This window comes from Mustelus asterias, chromosome 12 (assembly GCF_964213995.1).
Source record: "Mustelus asterias chromosome 12, sMusAst1.hap1.1, whole genome shotgun sequence".
Lineage (NCBI taxonomy): Eukaryota > Metazoa > Chordata > Chondrichthyes > Carcharhiniformes > Triakidae > Mustelus > Mustelus asterias.
This window is the reverse complement of record NC_135812.1, coordinates 495,171-515,146: the sequence shown is the minus strand read 5'-3', so window position 1 is coordinate 515,146 and position 19,976 is coordinate 495,171. Positions and strand designations below refer to the sequence as shown.

The window sequence follows — 19,976 nt, the reverse complement described above, 5'->3', positions numbered from 1 at the left end:
ATTCCCTATCGTAATTGCCCTTGAAGGGACATGACTATGCCACAGCCGCCCCAATGATTGCTGAGGTGGGGACTTTATTTGGGAAGATTTAGTGTTATGGTGTGGTGGGGGGCTTTTTTTGGGGAATTAGAGCAATGGTGAGAGATTCATTGAGAAATTATTCAGGTGATTTGTGTTCGGCCCACAAGTTGTGCCGAACACATCCCTACCTTCTAGACCTACCTATAACCCTCCATCTTATTACGCTCCATGTACTCATCCAGGAGTCTCTTAAAAGACTCTATTAAGTTCACCTCCACCACCACTGACGGTAGCCGATTCCACTCGCCCACCACCCTGTGTGTGAAAAACCTACCCCTAACATCTCCCCTGTACCTACCCCCCAGCACCCTAAACCTGTGTCCTCTCGTAGCAGACATTTCCACCCTGGGAAAAAGCCTCTGAGAGTCCACCCGATCTATGCCTCTCAACATCTTATACACCTCTATTAGGTCTCCTCTCATCCTTCATCTCTCCAAGGAGAAAAGACCGAGCTCCCTCAGCCTATCCTCATAAGGCATGCCACTCAATCCAGGCAACATCCTTGTAAATCTCCTCTGCACCCTTTCAATCTTTTCCACATCCTTCCTATAGTGAGGCGACCAGAACTGAGCACAGTATTCCAAGTGGGGTCTGACGAGGGTCTTATATAGCTGCATCATTATCCCCGGACTCCTAAACTCAATCCCTCGATTGATAAAGGCCAGCACATCATACGCCTTCTTAACCACCTCCTCCACCTGCGGGGCCGATTTCAGAGTCCTATGGACCCGGACCCCAAGGTCCTTCTGATCCTCTACAGTACTAAGAGTCTTTCCCTTTATATTGTACTCCTACATCCCATTTGACCTACCAAAATGGACCACGACGCATTTATCTGGGTTGAAGTCCATCTGCCAATTGTCCGCCCAGTCTTGCATCCTATCTATGTCCCTCTGTAACTTCTGACATCCCTCCAGACTATCCACAACCCCACCAACCTTTATGTCGTTGGCAAACTTACCAACCCATCCCTTCGCTTCCTCATCCAGGTCATTTATGAAAATGACAAACAACAAGGGTCCCAGAACAGATCCCTGGGGCACACCACTGGTGACCGATCTCCTTTTAGAAAAAGACCCATCTATACCCACTCTCTGCCTCCTTTGGGCAATCATGATGTGGAGATGCCGGCGTTGGACTGGGGTAAGCACAGTAAGAAGTCTCACAACACCAGGTTAAAGTCCAACAGGTTTATTTGGCAGCAAATACCATAAGCTTTCGGAGCAGAGCTCCTTCGTCAGATGGAGTGGATATCTGTTCTCAAACAGTACACAGACACCTCTTTCTGTGTCTGTGTACTGTTTGAGAATGTGTCTGTGTACTGTTTGAGAACAGATATCCACTCCATCTGATGAAGGAGCTCTGCTCCGAAAGCTTATGGTATTTGCTACCAAATAAACCTGTTGGACTTTAACCTGGTGTTGTGAGACTTCTTACTGTCCTTTGGGCAAGCCACAGGGCAGCAGCCCCTTGGATCCCATGCCCTCTCACTTTTTCGAGAAGCCTTGCATGGGGGACCTTATCGAACGCCTTGCTAAAATCCATATAAACCACATCTACCACCTTCCCTTCGTCAATGTGTTTAGTCATATTTTCGAAGAACTCCACCAGGCTCGTAAGGCACGATCTGCCCTTGAGAAAGCCATGCTGAGTATTCTTGAGCATACTAAACCTCTCTAAATGCTCATATATCCTGTCCCTCAGGATCTTCTCCATCAGTTTACCAACCACTGAGGTTAGACTCACCGGTCGGTAATTACCTGGGCTATCCCTATTTCCCTTCTTGAAAATAGGAACCACATCCGCAATCCTCCAATCCTCCGGCACCTCTCCCGTCTCCATCGACGACGCAAAGATCATCGCCAGAGGCTCTGCAATCTCTTCCCTCGCCTCCCACAGTAACCTGGGATACATCCCATCCGGACCTGGCGACTTATCTATCTTGATGCCATTCAAAGATTCCAGCACAACCTCTTTGTTAAAGTCCACATACTCAATCCTTTCAGTCCACTGCACGCCCGCAGTACATCCACCCAGGTCCTTCTCCTCTGTGAAAACCGAGGCAAAATACTTATTGAGCACCTCTGCCATTTCTACTGGTTCCGTACAGACTTTCCCGCCTTCACCTTTTATAGGCCCTATTCCGTCAAGTCTCATCCTTTTACTCTTCACATATTGATAGAACGCCTTAGGGTTCTCCTTAATCCTACCTCGGTGAGGCCGAATTTGGAGTATTGTGTAGAGTTTTGGTCACCTAGTTACAGGAAGGATGTAAATAAGATTGAAAGAGTGCAGAGAAGGTTCACAAGGATGTTGCCGGGACTTGAAAAGCTGAGTTACAGAGAGAGATTGAATAGGTTGGGACTTTATTCCCTGGAGCGTAGAAGATTGAGGGGAGATTTGATAGAGGTGTATAAGATTTTGATGGGTATAGATAGAGTGAATGCAAGCAGGCTTTTTCCGCTGAGGCTAGGAGAGAAAAAAACCAGAGGGCATGCGTTAAGGGTGAAAGGAGAAAAGTTTAAAGGGAATATTACGGGGGGCTTCTTCACGCAGAGAGTGGTGGGAGTGTGGAATGAGCTGCCGGATAAAGTGGTAAATGCGGGGTCACTTTTAACATTTAAGAAAAACTTGGATGGGTTCATGGATGAGAGGGGTGTGGAGGGATATGGTCCAAGTGCAGGTCAGTGGGACTAGGCATAAAATGGTTCGACACAGACAAGAAGGGCCAAAAGGCCTGTTTCTGAGCTGTAATTTTCTATGGTTTCTACCTGCCAGGGCCTTCTCGTGACCCCTTCTGGCTCTCCTAATTTCCTTCTTTAGTCCCTTCCTACAAGCCGTATACTCATCTAGATCCCTGTCTTCGCCAAGCTCTGTGAACCTTTTGTACGCTTTCCTTTTCTTCTCGACTAGGTCCCGCACAGCATTCGTGCACCACGGTTCCTTTAACCTACCAACTCCTCCCTGTCTGCTCGGAACGTTGTCCTGTAGAACTCTAGACAGACATTCCTTGAAAAACTGCCACCTCTCTTCAGTACATTTCCCCGACAATACCTCCTTCCAATTTACTCCTCTAATTTGCTGTCTAATGTCTTCATATTTCCCCTTACTCCATATAAACACTTTCCTAGCTTGCCTGATCCTCTCTTTTTCCAATGCAAGCCTAAAGGAGATAGAGTTATGATCGCTATCCCCAGGATGCTCTCCCACTTTAATAAGGGCTTTACTGAAGGGGTTAAATTGCTGAGGAGATAGGCAGGTGGGAGGTTTAATTTAATTTGCCAGGGTGGAGACTATCAAGGGAGATTAGTGGCTATGAATTTCGCTGGTGGGCACTGGAGGTGGGAGCTGTGGCTGCCGTGAAAGGGACCAGGGAATGGTCTATCTGGAGGACAAGCTCACACCACCATCTGTGGTGATCGTGGCCCTACCACTCGATGCATTTCACCATTAACAACATCATCAAGAGTCAATGGCTAAGGGAGTAAACCTGACACAAAATCTGTTGTGGAGTCTCATCAAGTGATTAATGTTTCCCTCAAATTAGCAGGTTAGCTCAGGCAGCATGGTGACACAGTGGTCAGTACTTCTGTCTCACAGTGCCAGGGACCCAGGTTCAATTCCAACCTTAGGTGACTTTCTGTGTGCAGTTTGCACGTCCTCCTAGTGTCTGCGTGGGTTTCCTCCTGGAGGTCTGGTTTCCTCCCACAGTCCAAAGATCTGTAGGTTAGGTGGATTGGTCATGCTAAATTGACCCTTAGTGAGCAAAGATGTGGAGATTATGTGGATTAACCATGGTAAATACATGGGGTTATGGGGATAGGGTGGGGAGGAAGGCCTAGTTGGGATGGTCTTTCGGAGAGTCATGCAGACTCAATGGGCTAAATGGCTTCTTTCTGCACTGTAGGGATTCTATGGTTCTTCTATGGTTTTGGCTACTCCTGCAACTGACTGGGACCCAGACAAATAGGCTTTCTTCTTTCCTCTGGATATTAGCCTACAAGGTTCAGAGTGAGGTATAGATGTTGGGCAATTCTGCACCTCCTAAAACCTTGCCTTGGCTACACAGTTAAAAGTGAAGATAAGATTTCAGGGCTGGTATTAGTGAAACCCACACAACAGGAATTCCTATAATTACATTTGCCTTCCACTGCATCTCACAACTTATTGCTGCTTTCCACAATCCTTAGTTGCCTTCCATGATCCAACTGATGCCCTCTGATTGAAGCAGGGGAGACATACTGCATGTCCTGTTCTTCATCTTACCTTCGCACTTCATCATTCTTTAGTTTTATCAATCTTTCGTCTTGTTTGACTTTCTCCATATAGCGTATGTGTTCAGCTTCTCGATCCTCCCTGCAAAATACATAAGCAGTTTAATGAAAGTACTTGGTAATCTGCACTTCATTAGATTTTTATTTAAAATTATACTGGAACTGACATAGTTTACAAGCTTATAATGGTAGTCTGAGGAAACACAAGTATGAAGAAATTTGGGTTTTATTCATTTAAACAATACAGCAATAATAGCAAAGTTTAAAATTATGAAAGATGATAAAAGGAACATAGAAGCATACTGTTTCCCATTATTGAGGGCCAGAATGAAGGGCCAATGATACAAGATTAAACCTGCAAAGATTGACTGAACTGTATACTTAAGTTCTTTTTTTCTTGTTAATAAATCTTTTTTTTAATCCTAAAAGTGTTACTGAAATTCCATATTTCTGGGATCAGTAGCTTTTGCTCATTTTCAGAATATACAATGATTATGATCAGCAAGACAAGATTCCCTCTGGGATTTGGCTTGCTCAGCAAATAATCATCTGCTATGGATGTAAGACTCAGGTATTTATCATCATCCTTACATTACAAACAAAAACAGCATGCTTCTTAGACCACTTTTTAGGTGACCCGTACTGAGCGATTTTGGAATCTCCTTAACTGGAAGTGTAAATCCAGCAGTTTCCCCGCAGAGTAGCTTCACTAGTGATGAAGGAGCTCTCTGAAGCAGTTGCCTTTTATCTAATGTTAAGTATGTACAATGTTTCACTATTATTACCTGGCCTGCCGCCTCTCTTTTGGGTGGATTTGATTAATTAATTGTTTTCTGAAGAGATGAGTCCATGGTTGTGGAAATCCTACTGCAAAAAAAAGGTTCAGTGAGAAAGACCTTCCTGACAGATTCAGGGCAGGCATAAAATGTCTTCTGTATCTTGGTGGCCCCAAAATTGCGAGTGTTGCTACTTTATAATACCATGCAGTTACTTCACCTGATATGAATAGCAGGTGCACAATTCTTTGATCTGCCAGAGCTGTGGAAAAATTTTGTTTCCAGAGATTTGAAGTATGTTTACTTTCCTTCCTGTCTACCCTTGACCACATGTGAATCATAGAGTCATAGAGGTTTACAGCATGGAAACAGGCCCTTCAGCCCAATGTGTCCATGCCACCCTTTTTTGACCACTAAGTTAGTCCTAATTGCTGTGTTTGGCCCATATCCTTCTATACCAATCTAACCCATGTAACTGTCTATATGCTTTTTAAAAGACAAAATTGTACCCACCTATACTACTACCTCTGGCAGCTCGTTCCAGACACTCACCATCCTGTGTGTGAAAAAATTGCCCCTCTGGACCCTCTCTCCCCATCACCTTAAACCTATGCCCTCTAGTTTTAGACTCCCCTATCTTTGGGAAAAGATATTGACTATCGAGCTGATCTATGCCCCTCATTTATTTTACAGACCTCTATAAGATCACCCCCCAGCCGCCTACGCTCCAGAGAAAAGAGTCCCAGTCTATCCAGCCTCTCCTTATAATTCAAACCATCAACTCCTGGTAGCATCCTAGTAAATCTTTTCTGCACTCTTTCTAGTTTAATAATATCCTTTCCATAATAGGGTGACCAGAACTGCACACAGTATTCCAAGTGTGGCTTACTAATGTCTTGAACAACTTTAACAAGATGTCCCAACTCTTGTATTCAATGTTTTGACCAATGAAATCAAGCATGCCGAATGCCTTCTTCACTACCCTGTCCACCTGTGACTCCACTTTCAAGGAGCTATGAACCTGTACCCCTAGATCTCTTTGTTCTGTAGCTCTCCCCAATGCCCTACCATTAACTGAGTAGGTCTTACTCCGATTTGATCTGCCAAAATGCATCACCTCGCATTTATCTAAATTAAACTCCATCTGCCATTCATCGGCCCACTGGCCCAATTGATCAAGATCCCGTTGCAATCCTAGATAACCTTCTTCACTGTCCATTATGCCACCAATCTTGGTGTTATCTGCAAACTTACTAACTATACCTCCTAAATTCTCATCCAAATCATTACTATAAATGATAAATAACAGTGGACCCAGCACCGATCCCTGAGGCACACCGCTGGTCAGAGATCTCCAGTTTGTCAACAACTCTCTACAACCACCCTCTGTCTTCTGCCATCAAGCCAATTTTGTATCCAATTAATTACCTCACTCTGGATCTCGTGAGATTTAACCTTATGCAACAACCTACCAATCAGTACCTTATCGAAGGCCTTGCTAAAGTCCATGTAGACAACGTCAACTGCACTAGTACAAAAACTAAAATCACATGGGATTCAGCGTAGGCTGGCTAGATGGATACAGAACTGGCTTGGCTATAGAAGACAAAGAGTAGCAGTGGTGTTTTTTTCTGAATAGAGATCTGTAGTGAGTGATTTTCCGCAGGGATCAGTGTTGGGACCTCTGTTGTTTGTAGTACATGTAAATGATCTGGCGGAAAATGTGGATGGTCTGATTAGTAAGTTTGCAGATGACATGAAGATTGGTGGAGCTGCTGATAGTGCTGGGGATTGTCAGAGGATACAACAGGATATAGATAGAGTGGAGACTTGGGCACAGAAATGGCAGATGGAGTTTAATCCAGACAAATGCTAGGTGATGCATTTTGGAGGATCAAATTTAGGTGTGAATTATACTGTAAATGGCAGAACCTTAGGAACATTAACATACGCAGGGATCTGGGTGTGCAGGTCCACAGTTCCCTAATAGTGGCAACACAGGTGGCAAAGGTGATTAAGAAGGCATATAGCATGCTTGCCTTCATCAGCCGGGGAATTGAGTACAAGAGTTGGGAAATCATGTTGTAGTTATATAAAATCTTGGTTTGGCCACATTTGGAGTATTGCGTGCAGCTCTGGAAGGACGTGGAAGCTTTGGAGAGAGTGCAAAGAAGGTTCACCAGGATGTTGCCTGGTCTCGAGAGCATTGGCTATGAGAAGATTGTTTTCACTGGAAAGACTGAGGCTGAGGGGAGACCTATTTATTTATTAGTCACAAGTAACGCTTACATTAACACTGCAATTAAGTTACTGTGAAATTCCCCTAGCTGCCACACTCCAGCGCCTGTTTGGGTCAATGCACCTAACCAGCACGTCTTTCAGACTGTGGGAGGAAACCGGAGCATCCTGTGGAAACCCATGTAGAGATGGGGAGAACTCCACACGGACAGTGACCCAAGCTGGGAATCGAACCTGGGTCCCTGGCGCTGTGAGGAAGCAGTGCTAACCACTGTGCAACCGTGCCGACCTTCAAAATTATGAAAAGCATAGGCAGGTGAATAGTCAGAGGCTTTTTCCAAGGATGGAAGTGTCAATTACAAGAGGCCACAGGTTCAAGTTGAGAGGGAAAAGTTTAAGGGAGATGCGCGGGGGCAGTTTTTCACGCAGAGTGTTGGGTACTGGAACATGCTGCCAGAGGAGGTGGTGGAAGCAGGCATATTAGCAACATTTGAAAGGATTCTGGGTGGGTACGTGAAATCGATGGATACGGACTGAGTAATGGCAGAAGGATTCTTTTTAGTTTAGTGAGGGCATCATGAATGGCGCAGACTTGGCGCCCTCAACTGCTCTCAAAGGGCAACCAGGGATGGGCAATAAATGCTGGCCAGCCAGCGACGCCCATGTCCCACGAATGAATAAAAAAAAGGAAATATAGACAATTTTAGTGCAAATGTGGTTGGAAGCCCCTCTCGGGATCAAATCTGACATTAAAGTGTTGAATAGATTGGAGAATTGGATGTTCAATAATATCACAGCAGTGGAGGAGAGATAGAGATGGGAGCTGTCAGCACATCCAAAGTCAAATGCTGTTATCAGATGATGTCATCGACGGGCATCAGGTAATTGAGAACGAGGAGAGAGAGCAAGGTTAGATCCAAGGGGATACAGAGGAAATGGTGCAGCAGCAGGAAGAGACAAACCACTGCTTTCTCTCGACAGACAAAACTGTACTCAGTCCATGAAAACTCACCTTCTGCTGAATCCAGTAGTGAAAATACTTCAATGTGCTGTTTGTTTAGTCTCTTGTAGAGGTTTGTGTAGAAATGCTGTTTAATCACTTTCTGAAACTGCTGAATTGTCAGTGCAGGAGCTTGGGATCTTAACATCACATCCACCTCACCTGGCTGGGACAGCAACTGGTTATTATCCAAGGTCATAGCCCATCCATCTTTATTTATTTCATTCACATGAACAACACTTAGTGTTCTCAATTAATTTCAAAATATATAGGGTTGATTTTAATTACCTTCACTATTGGGAATAATTCCTGCCACTACATTTTACTTAGAGCCTTCCGTAGCTTAAACAGCTGCCTGTTTCAGGTGGAAGCACTAATTTCATCTGCTAATCAGGATTGTATTACATACAAAGGCCACTGATGTAATATTGAGGGACCAATGAAAGGAGCAAGTGCTGTGTCCACTCTGTCAATTGTACTGGCCATTATCTAATTCAATGGCAGAACAGACTCGAGGAACTGCAGGCTTAGTCCTGAAACTCGGCATTAAGTAGCGGTCCTTAAATGGCTTATGCACACAAATGTTCAGATATCATTTTTGAACATGTTCTCTTTGCGAGGTTGGGTGTTGCCAAATTGGACATCTCCCTGAATTGACACACGTTTCTGCGTAATATCACACCATTTGGTGTCACCTTCTGGTACGATCTCAGCTCTTGACAAATTTTAGCTATTTCAGCTGTAAACTAGACTCCCGCTGTTGGATACAGAACCTAAAACTTTTGTCGTATGGTCAAATTTAGCAAATCTTTACCTGCAAGTTGGTAAGCAATATCTTTCATTCTCACTTGTGTCTAATGACTCATCTTGTACAGCTAGAAACTTGGATTGGTGATGGTTTGGAAAGACAACATAAGTTCAGCTGGTGAAGGTCAAGGTGCATTGGCCAAGCTAAATTGCCCCTTAGTGACCTGGGATGCATAGGTTACAGGGATTAGCGGGGTAAATATGTGGGGTTACGGGGATAGGGCTAAGGTGGGATTGTTATCAGTGCAGACTCGATGGGCTGAATGGCCTCCTTCTGCACTGTTGGGATTCTATGATTCACTCAGTAGTGTTGCCCCTTAGATTTAGCTTTGTGATGTGGAGGTCCTATTTTGTTTCCAAGCATTTAAGGTTTAAGGAATTCATCAAGTCATTCAATCCCTACAGTGTCGAAGGCCATTTGGGCCATCTAGCCTGCACCATCAGCAATCCCACTCAAGTCCTATCCCCTAACCCCAAGTATTCACCCTGCTAGTCCCCCTAACACTAAAGGCAATTTAACATAGCCAATCCAGCACATCTTTGGACTGTGGAAGGATACTGGAGTATCCGGAGAAAATCCACGCAGAAACTTGGAGAACATGCAAACTCAACACAGTCACCCGAGGCCAGAATTGAACCAGGGTCCCTGGCGCTGTGAAGCAGCAGTTCTAACCACTGTGCCACTATGCTGCCTTAAGTGTGGACTTATAGATTATTCACTCTGTTTGATCACGAATACCGCGGTCATGATATAATGTGATTAATAACCCACTTCACACAAGTTTTCAAATGGCTTGCCCATGTACTGATGACTGTTGTCTCAGACAATCCTTGTGGCACCCCAAACAAATTGAAAATGGCACTTTGTACTGACAAAGGCATCATTCAATATATTGTGCAGTTGTCTAATGAAGCTTGAAAGGGGGACCTGTCTCTGACAATGGAGATCGGGGTGCCTTTTAAAAACTGCACCCCAATCTCTGAAAAGCCGGACTGGCTGGCATGTTTTGTGGGTTGCATAAATTTGTATCCATCGGGTGGGTAAATCCCACTGAACAGATGCTGCCAGCGCCAGCGCCTCCCATTAGTGAAAGCTCTTCGTCTGAAAACAAGGGAATTCTGCCTGGGGTCTTGCTGCTTCTTATGTAATAGTTGATCCTGGTTTCTGCTCCTGATGTTTCTTTGTCTCTCCTTTTGCAGATCTTGTTGGCATTGATCATGCTTCCACTTTAGGGTCTCTGCCTCCACCACTAACTCAGGCAGCGAATTCCAAACACCCACCACCCTTTGCGTAAAAATGTTTTCCTCATGTCCCCTCTACACCTACTGCCACTGACTTTGAATCTATGTCCCCCGGGGGTTCTAAAATTTTCCACCACGAGAAACAATTTTACTCTGTCCACTCTATCTCTTCCCTTCATAATTTTGTACACCTCTATCAAGTCACCCCTCAGCCTTCTTTTTTTCCAAGGAAAATAACCCCAGACTATCCAATCTCTCATCATTGAGACATTGATAGGATGCAGAGCTGGGCCGAAAATGGCAGATGGAGTTTAACCCTGATAAGTGCGAGGTGATTCATTTTGGGAGGACAAATTTGAATGCGGATTACAGGGTCAAAGGTAGGGTTCTGAGGAATGTGGAGGAACAGAGAGATCTTAGGGTTCATATCCACAGATCTCTGAAGGTTGCCACTCAAGTGGATAGAGCCGTGAAGAAGGCCTATAGTGTGTTAGCGTTTATTAACATGGGGTTTGAGTTTAAGAGCCGTGGGGTTATGCTGCAACTGTACAGGAGCTTGGTGAGACTACATTTGGAATGTTGTGTGCAGATCTGGTCACCTCACTATAAGAAGGATGTGGAAGCACTGGAAAGAGTGCAAAGGAGATTTACCAGGATGCTGCCTGGTTTGGAGGGTAGGTCTTATGAGGAAAGGTTGAGGGAGCTAGGGTTTTTCTCTTTAGAGCGGAGGAGGTTGAGAGGCGACTTAATAGAGGTTTATAAGATGATGAGAGGGATAGATAGAGTGGACGTTCAGAGATTATTTCCTCGGGTGGATGTAGCTCTTACTAGGGGGCATAACTATAAGGCTCGTGGTGGAAGATATAGGAGGGATGTATGAGGTAGGTTCTTTACTCAGAGAGTGGTTGGGGTGTGAACAAAGAACAAAACAGCACAGGAACCGGCCCTTCGGCCCTCCAAGCCCGCGCCATTCCCTGGTCCAAACTAGACCATTCTTTTGTATCCCTCCATTCCCACTCCGTTCATGTGGCTATCTAGATAAGTCTTAAACGTTCCCAGTGTGTCCGCCTCCACCACCTTGCCCGGCAGCGCATTCCAGGCCCCCACCACCCTCTGTGTAAAATACGTCCTTCTGATATCCGTGTTAAACCTCCCCCCCCCCGCCTCACCTTGAACCTATGACTCCTCGTGAACGTCACCACCGACCTGGGAAAAAGCTTCCCACCATCCACCCTATCTAGGCCTTTCATAATTTCATACACCTCTATTAGGTCACCCCTCATCCTCCGTCTTTCCAGTGAGAACAACCCCAGTTTACCCAATCTCTCCTCATAACTAAGCCCTTCCATACCAGGCAACATCCTGGTAAATCTCCTCTGCACTCTCTCTAAAGCCTCCATGTCCTTCTGGTAGTGTGGCGACCAGAACTGGGCGCAGTATTCCAAGTGTGGCCGAACCAACGTTCTATACAACTGCAACATCAGACCCCAACTTTTATACTCTTATGCCCCGTCCTATAAAGGCAAGCATGCCATATGCCTTATTCACTACCTTCTGCACCTGTGACGTCACCTTCAAGGATCTGTGGACTTGCACACCCAGGTCCCTCTGCGTATCTACACCCTTTATGGTTCTGCCATTTATCGTATAGCTTCCCCCTACATTAGTTCTACCAAAATGCATCACTTCGCATTTATCTGGATTGAACTCCATGTGCTATTTCTTTACCCAAATTTCCAGTCTATCTATATCCTTCTGTAGCCTCTGGCAATGTTCCTCACTATCTGCAAGTCCAGCCATTTTCGTGTCATCCGCAAACTTACTGATCACCCCAGTTACACCTTCTTCCAGATCGTTTATATAAATCACAAACAGCAGAGGTCCCAATACAGAGCCCTGCGGAACACCACTAGTCACAGGCCTCCAGCCGGAAAAAGACCCTTCCACTACCACCCTGTCTTCTGTGACCAAGCCAGTTCTCCACCCATCTAGCCACCTCCCCCTTTATCCCATGAGATCCAACCTTTTTCACCAGCCGACCATGAGGGACTTTGTCAAACGCTTTACTAAAGTCCATATAGACGACATCCACGGCCCTTCCCTCGTCAACCATTCTAGTCACTTCTTCAAAAAACTCCACCAGGTTAGTGAGGCATGACCTCCCTCTCACAAAACCATGCTGACTGTCGTTAATGAGTTTATTCCTTTCTAAATGCGCATACATCCTATCTCTAAGAATCCTCTCCAACAACTTCCCTACCACGGACGTCAAGCTCACCGGCCTATAATTTCCCGGGTTATCCTTCCTACCCTTCTTTAATAACGGGACCACATTAGCTATCCTCCAATCCTCTGGGACCTCACCTGTCTCCAGTGACGAGATAAAGATTTGCGTCAGAGGCCCAGTGATTTCATCTCTCGTCTCCCTGAGCAACCTTGGATAGATTCCACCAGGCCCTGGGGATTTGTCAGTCTTTATATTCCCTAAAAAACCTAACACTTCCTCCCCTGTAATGGAGATTTTCTCTAACGCGTCAACACTCCCCTCCGAGACACTCCCAGTCAACACATCCCTCTCCTTTGTGAATACCGACGCAAAGTATTCATTTAGGATCTCCCCTACTTCTTTGGGCTCCAAGCATAATTCCCCACTTTTGTCCCTGAGAGGTCCGATTTTTTCCCTGACAACCCTTTTGTTCCTAACGTATAAATAAAATGCCTTGGGATTCTCCTTAATCCTGTCTGCCAAGGACATTTCGTGACCCCTTTTTACCCTTCTACTTCCTTGTTTGAGTTCTTTCCTACTTTCTTTGTATTCCTCCAGAGCTCCCTGTTTTTAGCTGCCTGGACCTAACGTACGCCTCTCTTTTCTTTTTGACCAATCCCTCAATTTCCCCGGTTATCCACGGTTCTCGAATCCTACCCTTCCTATCCTTTTTTACAGGCACATGCCTATCCTGCAGCCCTAACAACTGTTCCTTAAAAGACTCCCACATGCCAGATGTGGATTTACCCTCAAACAGCCTCTCCCAATCAACAGCTGCCAATTTCTGCCTAATCCCACTAAAGTTAGCCTTCCCCCAATCCAACACCTTGCCTTTGGGACACCACTCATCCTTTTCCATCACTATCCTAAAGCTAACAGAATTGTGGTCACTATTTGCCACATGTTCCCCTACTGAAACTTTGAAGACCTGACCGGGCTCATTCCCCAGTACTAGGTCCAGTCTAGCCCCCTCTCTAGTCGGGCTATCTACATATTGTTCCAAAGAACCTTCCTGTACGCATTTTACAAATTCCTCCTCATTCAGACTGCCAGCCCTATGCGATTTCCAGTCTATACCAGGGAAATTGAAGTCTCCCTCTACAACAACCCTATTTTTCCTGCACCTATCCATTATCTCCTGACATATCCGTTCTTCCACTTCCCTTGGGCTGTTGGGGGGCCTGTAGTATACCCCCAACATAGTGACTGCGTCCTTCCTGTTTCTGAGCTCCACCCACAGTGACTCGGTACACGACCCCTCTGAATTGTCCTCCCTCTGCACCGCTGTAATATGCTCTCTAACTAATACTGCTACTCCCCCACCTCTTTTGGCCCCTCCTCTGTCTCGCCTAAAACACTTGTACCCCGGAATATTCAGTTGCCAGTCCTGTCCCTCTTTCAACCAAGTCTCTGTCACCGCAACCACATCCAAATTCCTCGTAAGCATTAAGGCCCTAAGTTTGTCTGTCTTACCTGCTACGCTCCTTGCATTAAAGTAGATGCACTCCAGACCTCCAGGCCCAGTGAGGTCATCCTCCCCCAGAGTGCTCTTCTTCTTTGCCAGCCTTGTCCTGGCCCCAAGCTCGTCCCCAGCCTCTAAACTTGTAGACATAATTTTTTGTGTGGAATGGACTGCCTGCAGTGATAGTGGAGTTGGACACTTTAGGAACTTTCAAGCGGTTATTGGATAGGCACATGGAGCGCACTAGAATGACAGGGAGTGGGATAGCTTGATCTTGGTTTCGGAAAAGGTTCGGCACAACATCGTGGGCCGAAGGGCCTGTACTGTGCTGTACTGTTCTATGTTCTAAGTAACATTCGCACCACACAAATGCCAGGTAATGACCATAACCAATAAGAAACTCTAACCACTGCCCCTTGACATTCAATGGTGTTACTATCACTGAATGCCCCTGTCAGCATTCTTGGAGTTATCATTAACCAGAAACTCAACTGGACTCGCCACATAAACACAGTGGCTACAAGAGCAGGTCAGAGGCTAGGAATAATGCGGCGAGTACCTCACCTCCTGATTCCCCAAAGCCTGTCCACCATCTCCAAGGCATAAGCCAAGAGTGTGATGGAATACTCCCCCCTTCCCTGAATGGGTGCAGCTCCAACAACACTCAATAAACTTGACACCATCCAGGACAAAGCAGCATGCTTGATTGGCACCACATCCACAAACATCCACTCCCTCCACCACCAATGCTCAGTAGCAGCAGTGTGTACTATCTACAAAATGCACTGCAGCAATTCACCAAAAATCCTTAGACACACCTTCCAAACCTACGACCACTTCCATCTAGAAGGACAAGGGCAGTAGGTACATGGGAACACCACCACCTGGAAGTTCCCCTCCAAGTCACTCACCATTCTGACTTGGAAATATATTGCCGTTCCTTTGCAGTCAAAGAACAAAAGAACAAAGAAAATTACAGCACAGGAACAGGCCCTTCGGCCCTCCAAGCCTGCACCGACCATGCTGCCTGACTTAACTAAAACCCCCTACGCTCCCGGGGACCATATCCCTCTATTCCCATCTCATTCATGTACTTGTCAAGACGCCCCTTAAAAGTCATTACCGTATTCGCTTCCACTACCTCCTCCGACAACGAGTTCCAGGCCCCCACCACTCTCTGTGTAAAAAATCTGCCTCGTATTTAAAACTTGCCCCTCGCACCTTAAACCTATGCCCCCTAGTAATTGACTCTTCCACCCTGGGAAAAAGCTTCTGACTATCCACTCTGTCCATGCCTCTCATAATCTTGTAGACTTCTATCAGGTCTCCCCTCAACCTCCGTCGCTCCAGTGAGAACAAACCAAGTTTCTCCAACCTCTCCTCATAGCTAATGCTATGTTACCAGGCAACATCCTGGTAAATCTTTTCTGTACCCTCTCCAAAGCCTCCACATCCTTCTGGTAGGGTGGCGACCAGAAATGAACACTACATTCCAAGTGCGGCCTCACTAAGGTTCTATAAAGCGTCAACATGACTTGCCAATTTTTAAACTCAATACCCAGGCCGATGAAAGCAAGCATGCCGTATGCCTTCTTGACTACCTTCTCCACCTGCATTGCCACTTTCAATGACCTGTGTGCCTGTACACCCAGATCCCTTTGCCTATCAATACTCCTGAGGGTTCTGCCATTTACTGTATATTTCCTATCTGTATTAGACCTTCCAAAATGCATTACCTCACATTTGTCCGGATTAAACTCCATCTGCCATCTCTCCGCCCAAGTCTCCAACTGATCTATATCCTGCCGTCTCCTCTGATGGTCCTCATCGCTATCTGCAAATCCACCAACCTTTGTTTCGTCCGCAAACTTACTAATCAATCCAGTTACATTTTCCTCCAAATCATTCATATATATTACAAACAGCAAAGGTCCCAACACTGATCCCTGAGGAACACCATTTGTCACAGCCCTCCATTCAGAAATGTACCCTTCCACTGCTACCCTCTGTCTTCTTTGACCGAGCCAGTCGCTGGGTCAAAATCCTAGAATTCCCTCCCTAATGGCATTGTGGGTCAACTCATAGCACGTGAACTGAGCGCTTCAAGAAGGCAGCTCACCATCATCTTCTCAAGGGCAATTAGGGATGGGCAATAAATGCTGGCCAGCCAATGACGCCCATGTCCCAGGAATGAATAAAAAGTAAATAAACGGGGATATACAGAGAGGGGTAGATGAAGTGAGAAATCTTCGCATGAATGTGCACAGGTTCCCGAAGATAGCATTGCAGGTAGATAAGGTTGAAAGAAGACATTTGAAATGCCTCCTTCATTGGCAGGGATATCAAATACAAAAGTAAGGATATAATGATGAAACAGTATAAGACACTGGTGAGGCCACAACTGGAATATTGGGTGCCGTTCTGGTCACCACATGACAGGAAGGAAATAATTGCTCTGGAGAAAATGCAGTGCAGCTTTGCTAGAATGTTGCTTGGGCTAGAGAATTGTAGCTACAAGCAGAGATTGGAAAGGTTGGGGTTGTTTTCCTTGGACTAGAGAAGGCTGTAGGGTAACATGATTGAGGTATACAGAATTGTGAGGGGCAGGGGGAGAGTAGACTGGAGGTGTGGTGTTAGTGTATCTTTAAGAGATTTCTTTTCTGCATCATGTTTTCTGCAGTTGTAATTAGGCCTTTTGGCTTCAGTTGTTTTTTTCATTACGGCACCAGCTTGTCTGCAGATGTCCTTTTATTGTTGCTTAAATGGCAGTGGGGGGAGGGGGGGTTGATGCACCATTGATTGGAGGAAATGGCCGAGTGAGGGAACCATGGTTCACGAAAGAGGTGGAATGTCTTGTGAAAAGGAAGAGGGAAGCTTATGTAGGGATGAGGAAACAAGGTTCAGATGGCTCGATTGAGGGTTGCAAGTTAGCAAGGAACGAGCTGAAAAAGGGGCTTAGGAGAGCTAGGAGGGGACATGAGAAGTCCTTGGCGGGTCGGATCAAGGAAAACCCCAAGGCTTTTTACTCTTATGTGAGGAATAAAAGAATGACCAGGGTGAGGTTAGGGCCGGTCAGGGACAGTAGTGAGAACTTGTGTATGGAGTCAGTAGAGATAGGCGAGGTGATGAATGAATTCTTTTCTTCAGTGTTCACCAAGGAGAGGGGCCATGTTTTTGAGGAAGAGAAGGTGTTACAGGCTAATAGGCTGGAGGAAATAGTTGTTCGGAGGGAGGATGTACTGGCAGTTTTGAATAAACTGAAGGTCGATAAGTCCCCTGGGCCTGATGAAATGTATCCTAGGATTCTTTGGGAGGCAAGGGATGAGATTGCAGAGCCTTTGGCTTTGATCTTTGGGTCCTCACTGTCCACGGGGATGGTGCCAGAGGACTGGAGAGTGGCAAATGTTGTTCCTCTGTTTAAGAAAGGGAATAGAAATGACCCTGGTAATTATAGACCGGTTAGTCTTACTTCGGTGGTTGGTAAATTGATGGAAAAGGTCCTTAGGGATGGGATTTACGACCATTTAGAAAGATGCGGATTAATCCAGGATAGTCAGCACGGATTCGTGAAGGGCAAGTGGTGCCTCACAAATTTGATAGAACTTTTTGAGGAGGTAACTAAGTGTGTTGATGAAGGTAGGGCAGTTGATGTCATATACATGGATTTTAGTAAGGCGTTTGATAAGGTCCCCCATGGTCGGCTTATGATGAAAGTAAGGAGGTGTGGGATAGAGGAAAAGTTGGCCGATTGGATAGGTAACTGGCTGTCTGATCGAAGACAGAGGGTGGTGGTGGATGGAAAATTTTCGGACTGGAGGCAGGTTGCTAGCGGAGTGCCACAGGGGTCAGTGCTTGGTCCTCTGCTCTTTGTGATTTTTATTAATGACTTAGAGGAGGGGGCTGAAGGGTGGATCAGTAAATTTGCTGATGACACCAAGATTGGTGGAGTAGTGGATGAGGTGGAGGGCTGTTGTAGGCTGCAAAGAGACATAGATAGGATGCAAAGCTGGGCTGAAAAATGGCAAATGGAGTTTAACCCTGATAAACGTGAGGTGATTCATTTTGGTAGGACTAATTTAAATGTGGATTACAGGGTCAAAGGTAGGGTTCTGAAGACTGTGGAGGAACAGAGAGATCTTGGGGTCCATATCCACAGATCTCTAAAGGTTGCCACACAAGTGGATAGAGCTGTGAAGAAGGCCTATAGTGTGTTAGCTTTTATTAACAGGGGGTTGGAGTTTAAGAGCCGTGGGGTTATGCTGCAACTGTACAGGACCTTGGTGAGACCACATTTGGAATATTGTGTGCAGTTCTGGTCACCTCACTATAAGAAGGATGTGGAAGCGCTGGAAAGAGTGCAGAGGAGATTTACCAGGATGCTGCCTGGTTTGGAGGGTAAGTCTTATGAGGAAAGGTTGAGGGAGCTAGGGCTGTTCTCTCTGGAGCGGAGGAGGCTGAGGGGAGACTTAACAGAGGTTTATAAAATGATGAAGGGGATAGATAGAGTGAACGTTCAAAGACTATTTCCTCGGGTGGATGGAGCTATTACAAGGGGTATAACTATAGGGTTCGTGGTGGGAGATATAGGAAGGATATCAGAGGTAGGTTCTTTACGCAGAGAGTGGTTGGGGTGTGGAATGGACTGCCTGCAGTGATAGTGGAGTCAGACACTTTAGGAACATTTAAGCGGTTATTGGATAGGCACATGGAGCACACCAGGATGATAGAGAGTGGGATAGTTTGATCTTGGTTTCAGATAAAGCTCGGCACAACATCGTGGGCCGAAGGGCCTGTTCTGCGCTGTACTGTTCTATGTTCTATAACGCAAAGACTCGTTGTTGCGAAACAACAGGCTTTTATTCACAAAGAACTGGAGCACACCCGAACCGATAGCTAATCTGAACTGAGGCAAAAGGGGCGGAGAGCAGTCACCTTTATACCCCGAGAAGGGCAGAGCCCCGGACTGAGGCAGCAGGGGCGTGTCCAGGCATATCACATAAACAGACAACTACAGTGGTTCACCACATTCACCCTCTGTTTAAAAAAAAAAGTACGGTGGGGGCGAGGTGGTGGAACGACAGTCACAGAGTTACAAGTTCAGTCTCTTTGGATCTGCCGCTGCGACCGCCGCAGTGTCGGCCGTGGTGCCGGTTCAGGAGGCCGCGGTGATGAGTCAGGCGCCAGTCCATAATCGGTGAAGCCGTCCGTGGCGCCTTCAGACTGCCGGGTGTGTGGAGGCTGCTCCTGGGGCTCAGGCGTGCCGTACATGGGGGCTAAATGAGCGTGCTGCGACCCTGGTGCATCATGGGCAACATTGGGAGCTGGGGGTGAGGGGCCATGGGACGTAGTACCTGCGGGGGCCAGATCGCGAATGGAGACTGTGTCCTACCGCCCGTCGTGATACGCCACCTAGGCGTATTGGGGGTTGGCATGGAGGAGTCGGACCATTTCGACCAGGGGGTCCGATTTATGGGTCCGCACGTGCTTCCGGAGCAGGACAGGGCTTGGGGACGTCAGCCACGACGGTAGTGAGGTCCCCGAGGAGAACACCCTGGGAAAACAAACATTCGTTCATGAGGGGTGGCGTTGGTAGCCGTGCACAGTAGTGACCTAATTGAGTGTAGCGCATCAGGGAGGACCTCTTGCCAGCGGGAGACTAGAAGACCCTTAGACCGGAGAGCTAATAAAACGGCCTTCCAGACTATCGCATTCTCCCTCTCCACCTGTCCGTTCCCCCTGGGGTTATAGCTGGTGGTCCTACTCGAGGCTATGCCTTTGGAGAGTAGGTACTGGTGCAGCTCGTCACTCATAAAAGAGGAACCCCGGTCGC

General features: G+C 46.4%; 1 protein-coding gene across 2 annotated transcripts in view; it reads right to left on the bottom strand.

Moving 5' to 3' along the window:
- The window catches only part of LOC144501160 (uncharacterized), a 192,244-nt gene that overhangs the window by 100,883 nt on the left and 71,385 nt on the right, over positions 1 to 19,976 (bottom strand). For both annotated transcript variants that reach the window (XM_078224566.1, XM_078224567.1), the window contains exons 10-12: positions 8,382 to 8,535; positions 5,141 to 5,222; positions 4,348 to 4,437 (exon numbers count right to left, since the gene is read on the bottom strand). In XM_078224566.1, coding sequence (XP_078080692.1) covers positions 4,348 to 4,437; positions 5,141 to 5,222; positions 8,382 to 8,535 — 326 coding nt within the window. The remainder of the gene's footprint in view (positions 1 to 4,347; positions 4,438 to 5,140; positions 5,223 to 8,381; positions 8,536 to 19,976) is intronic.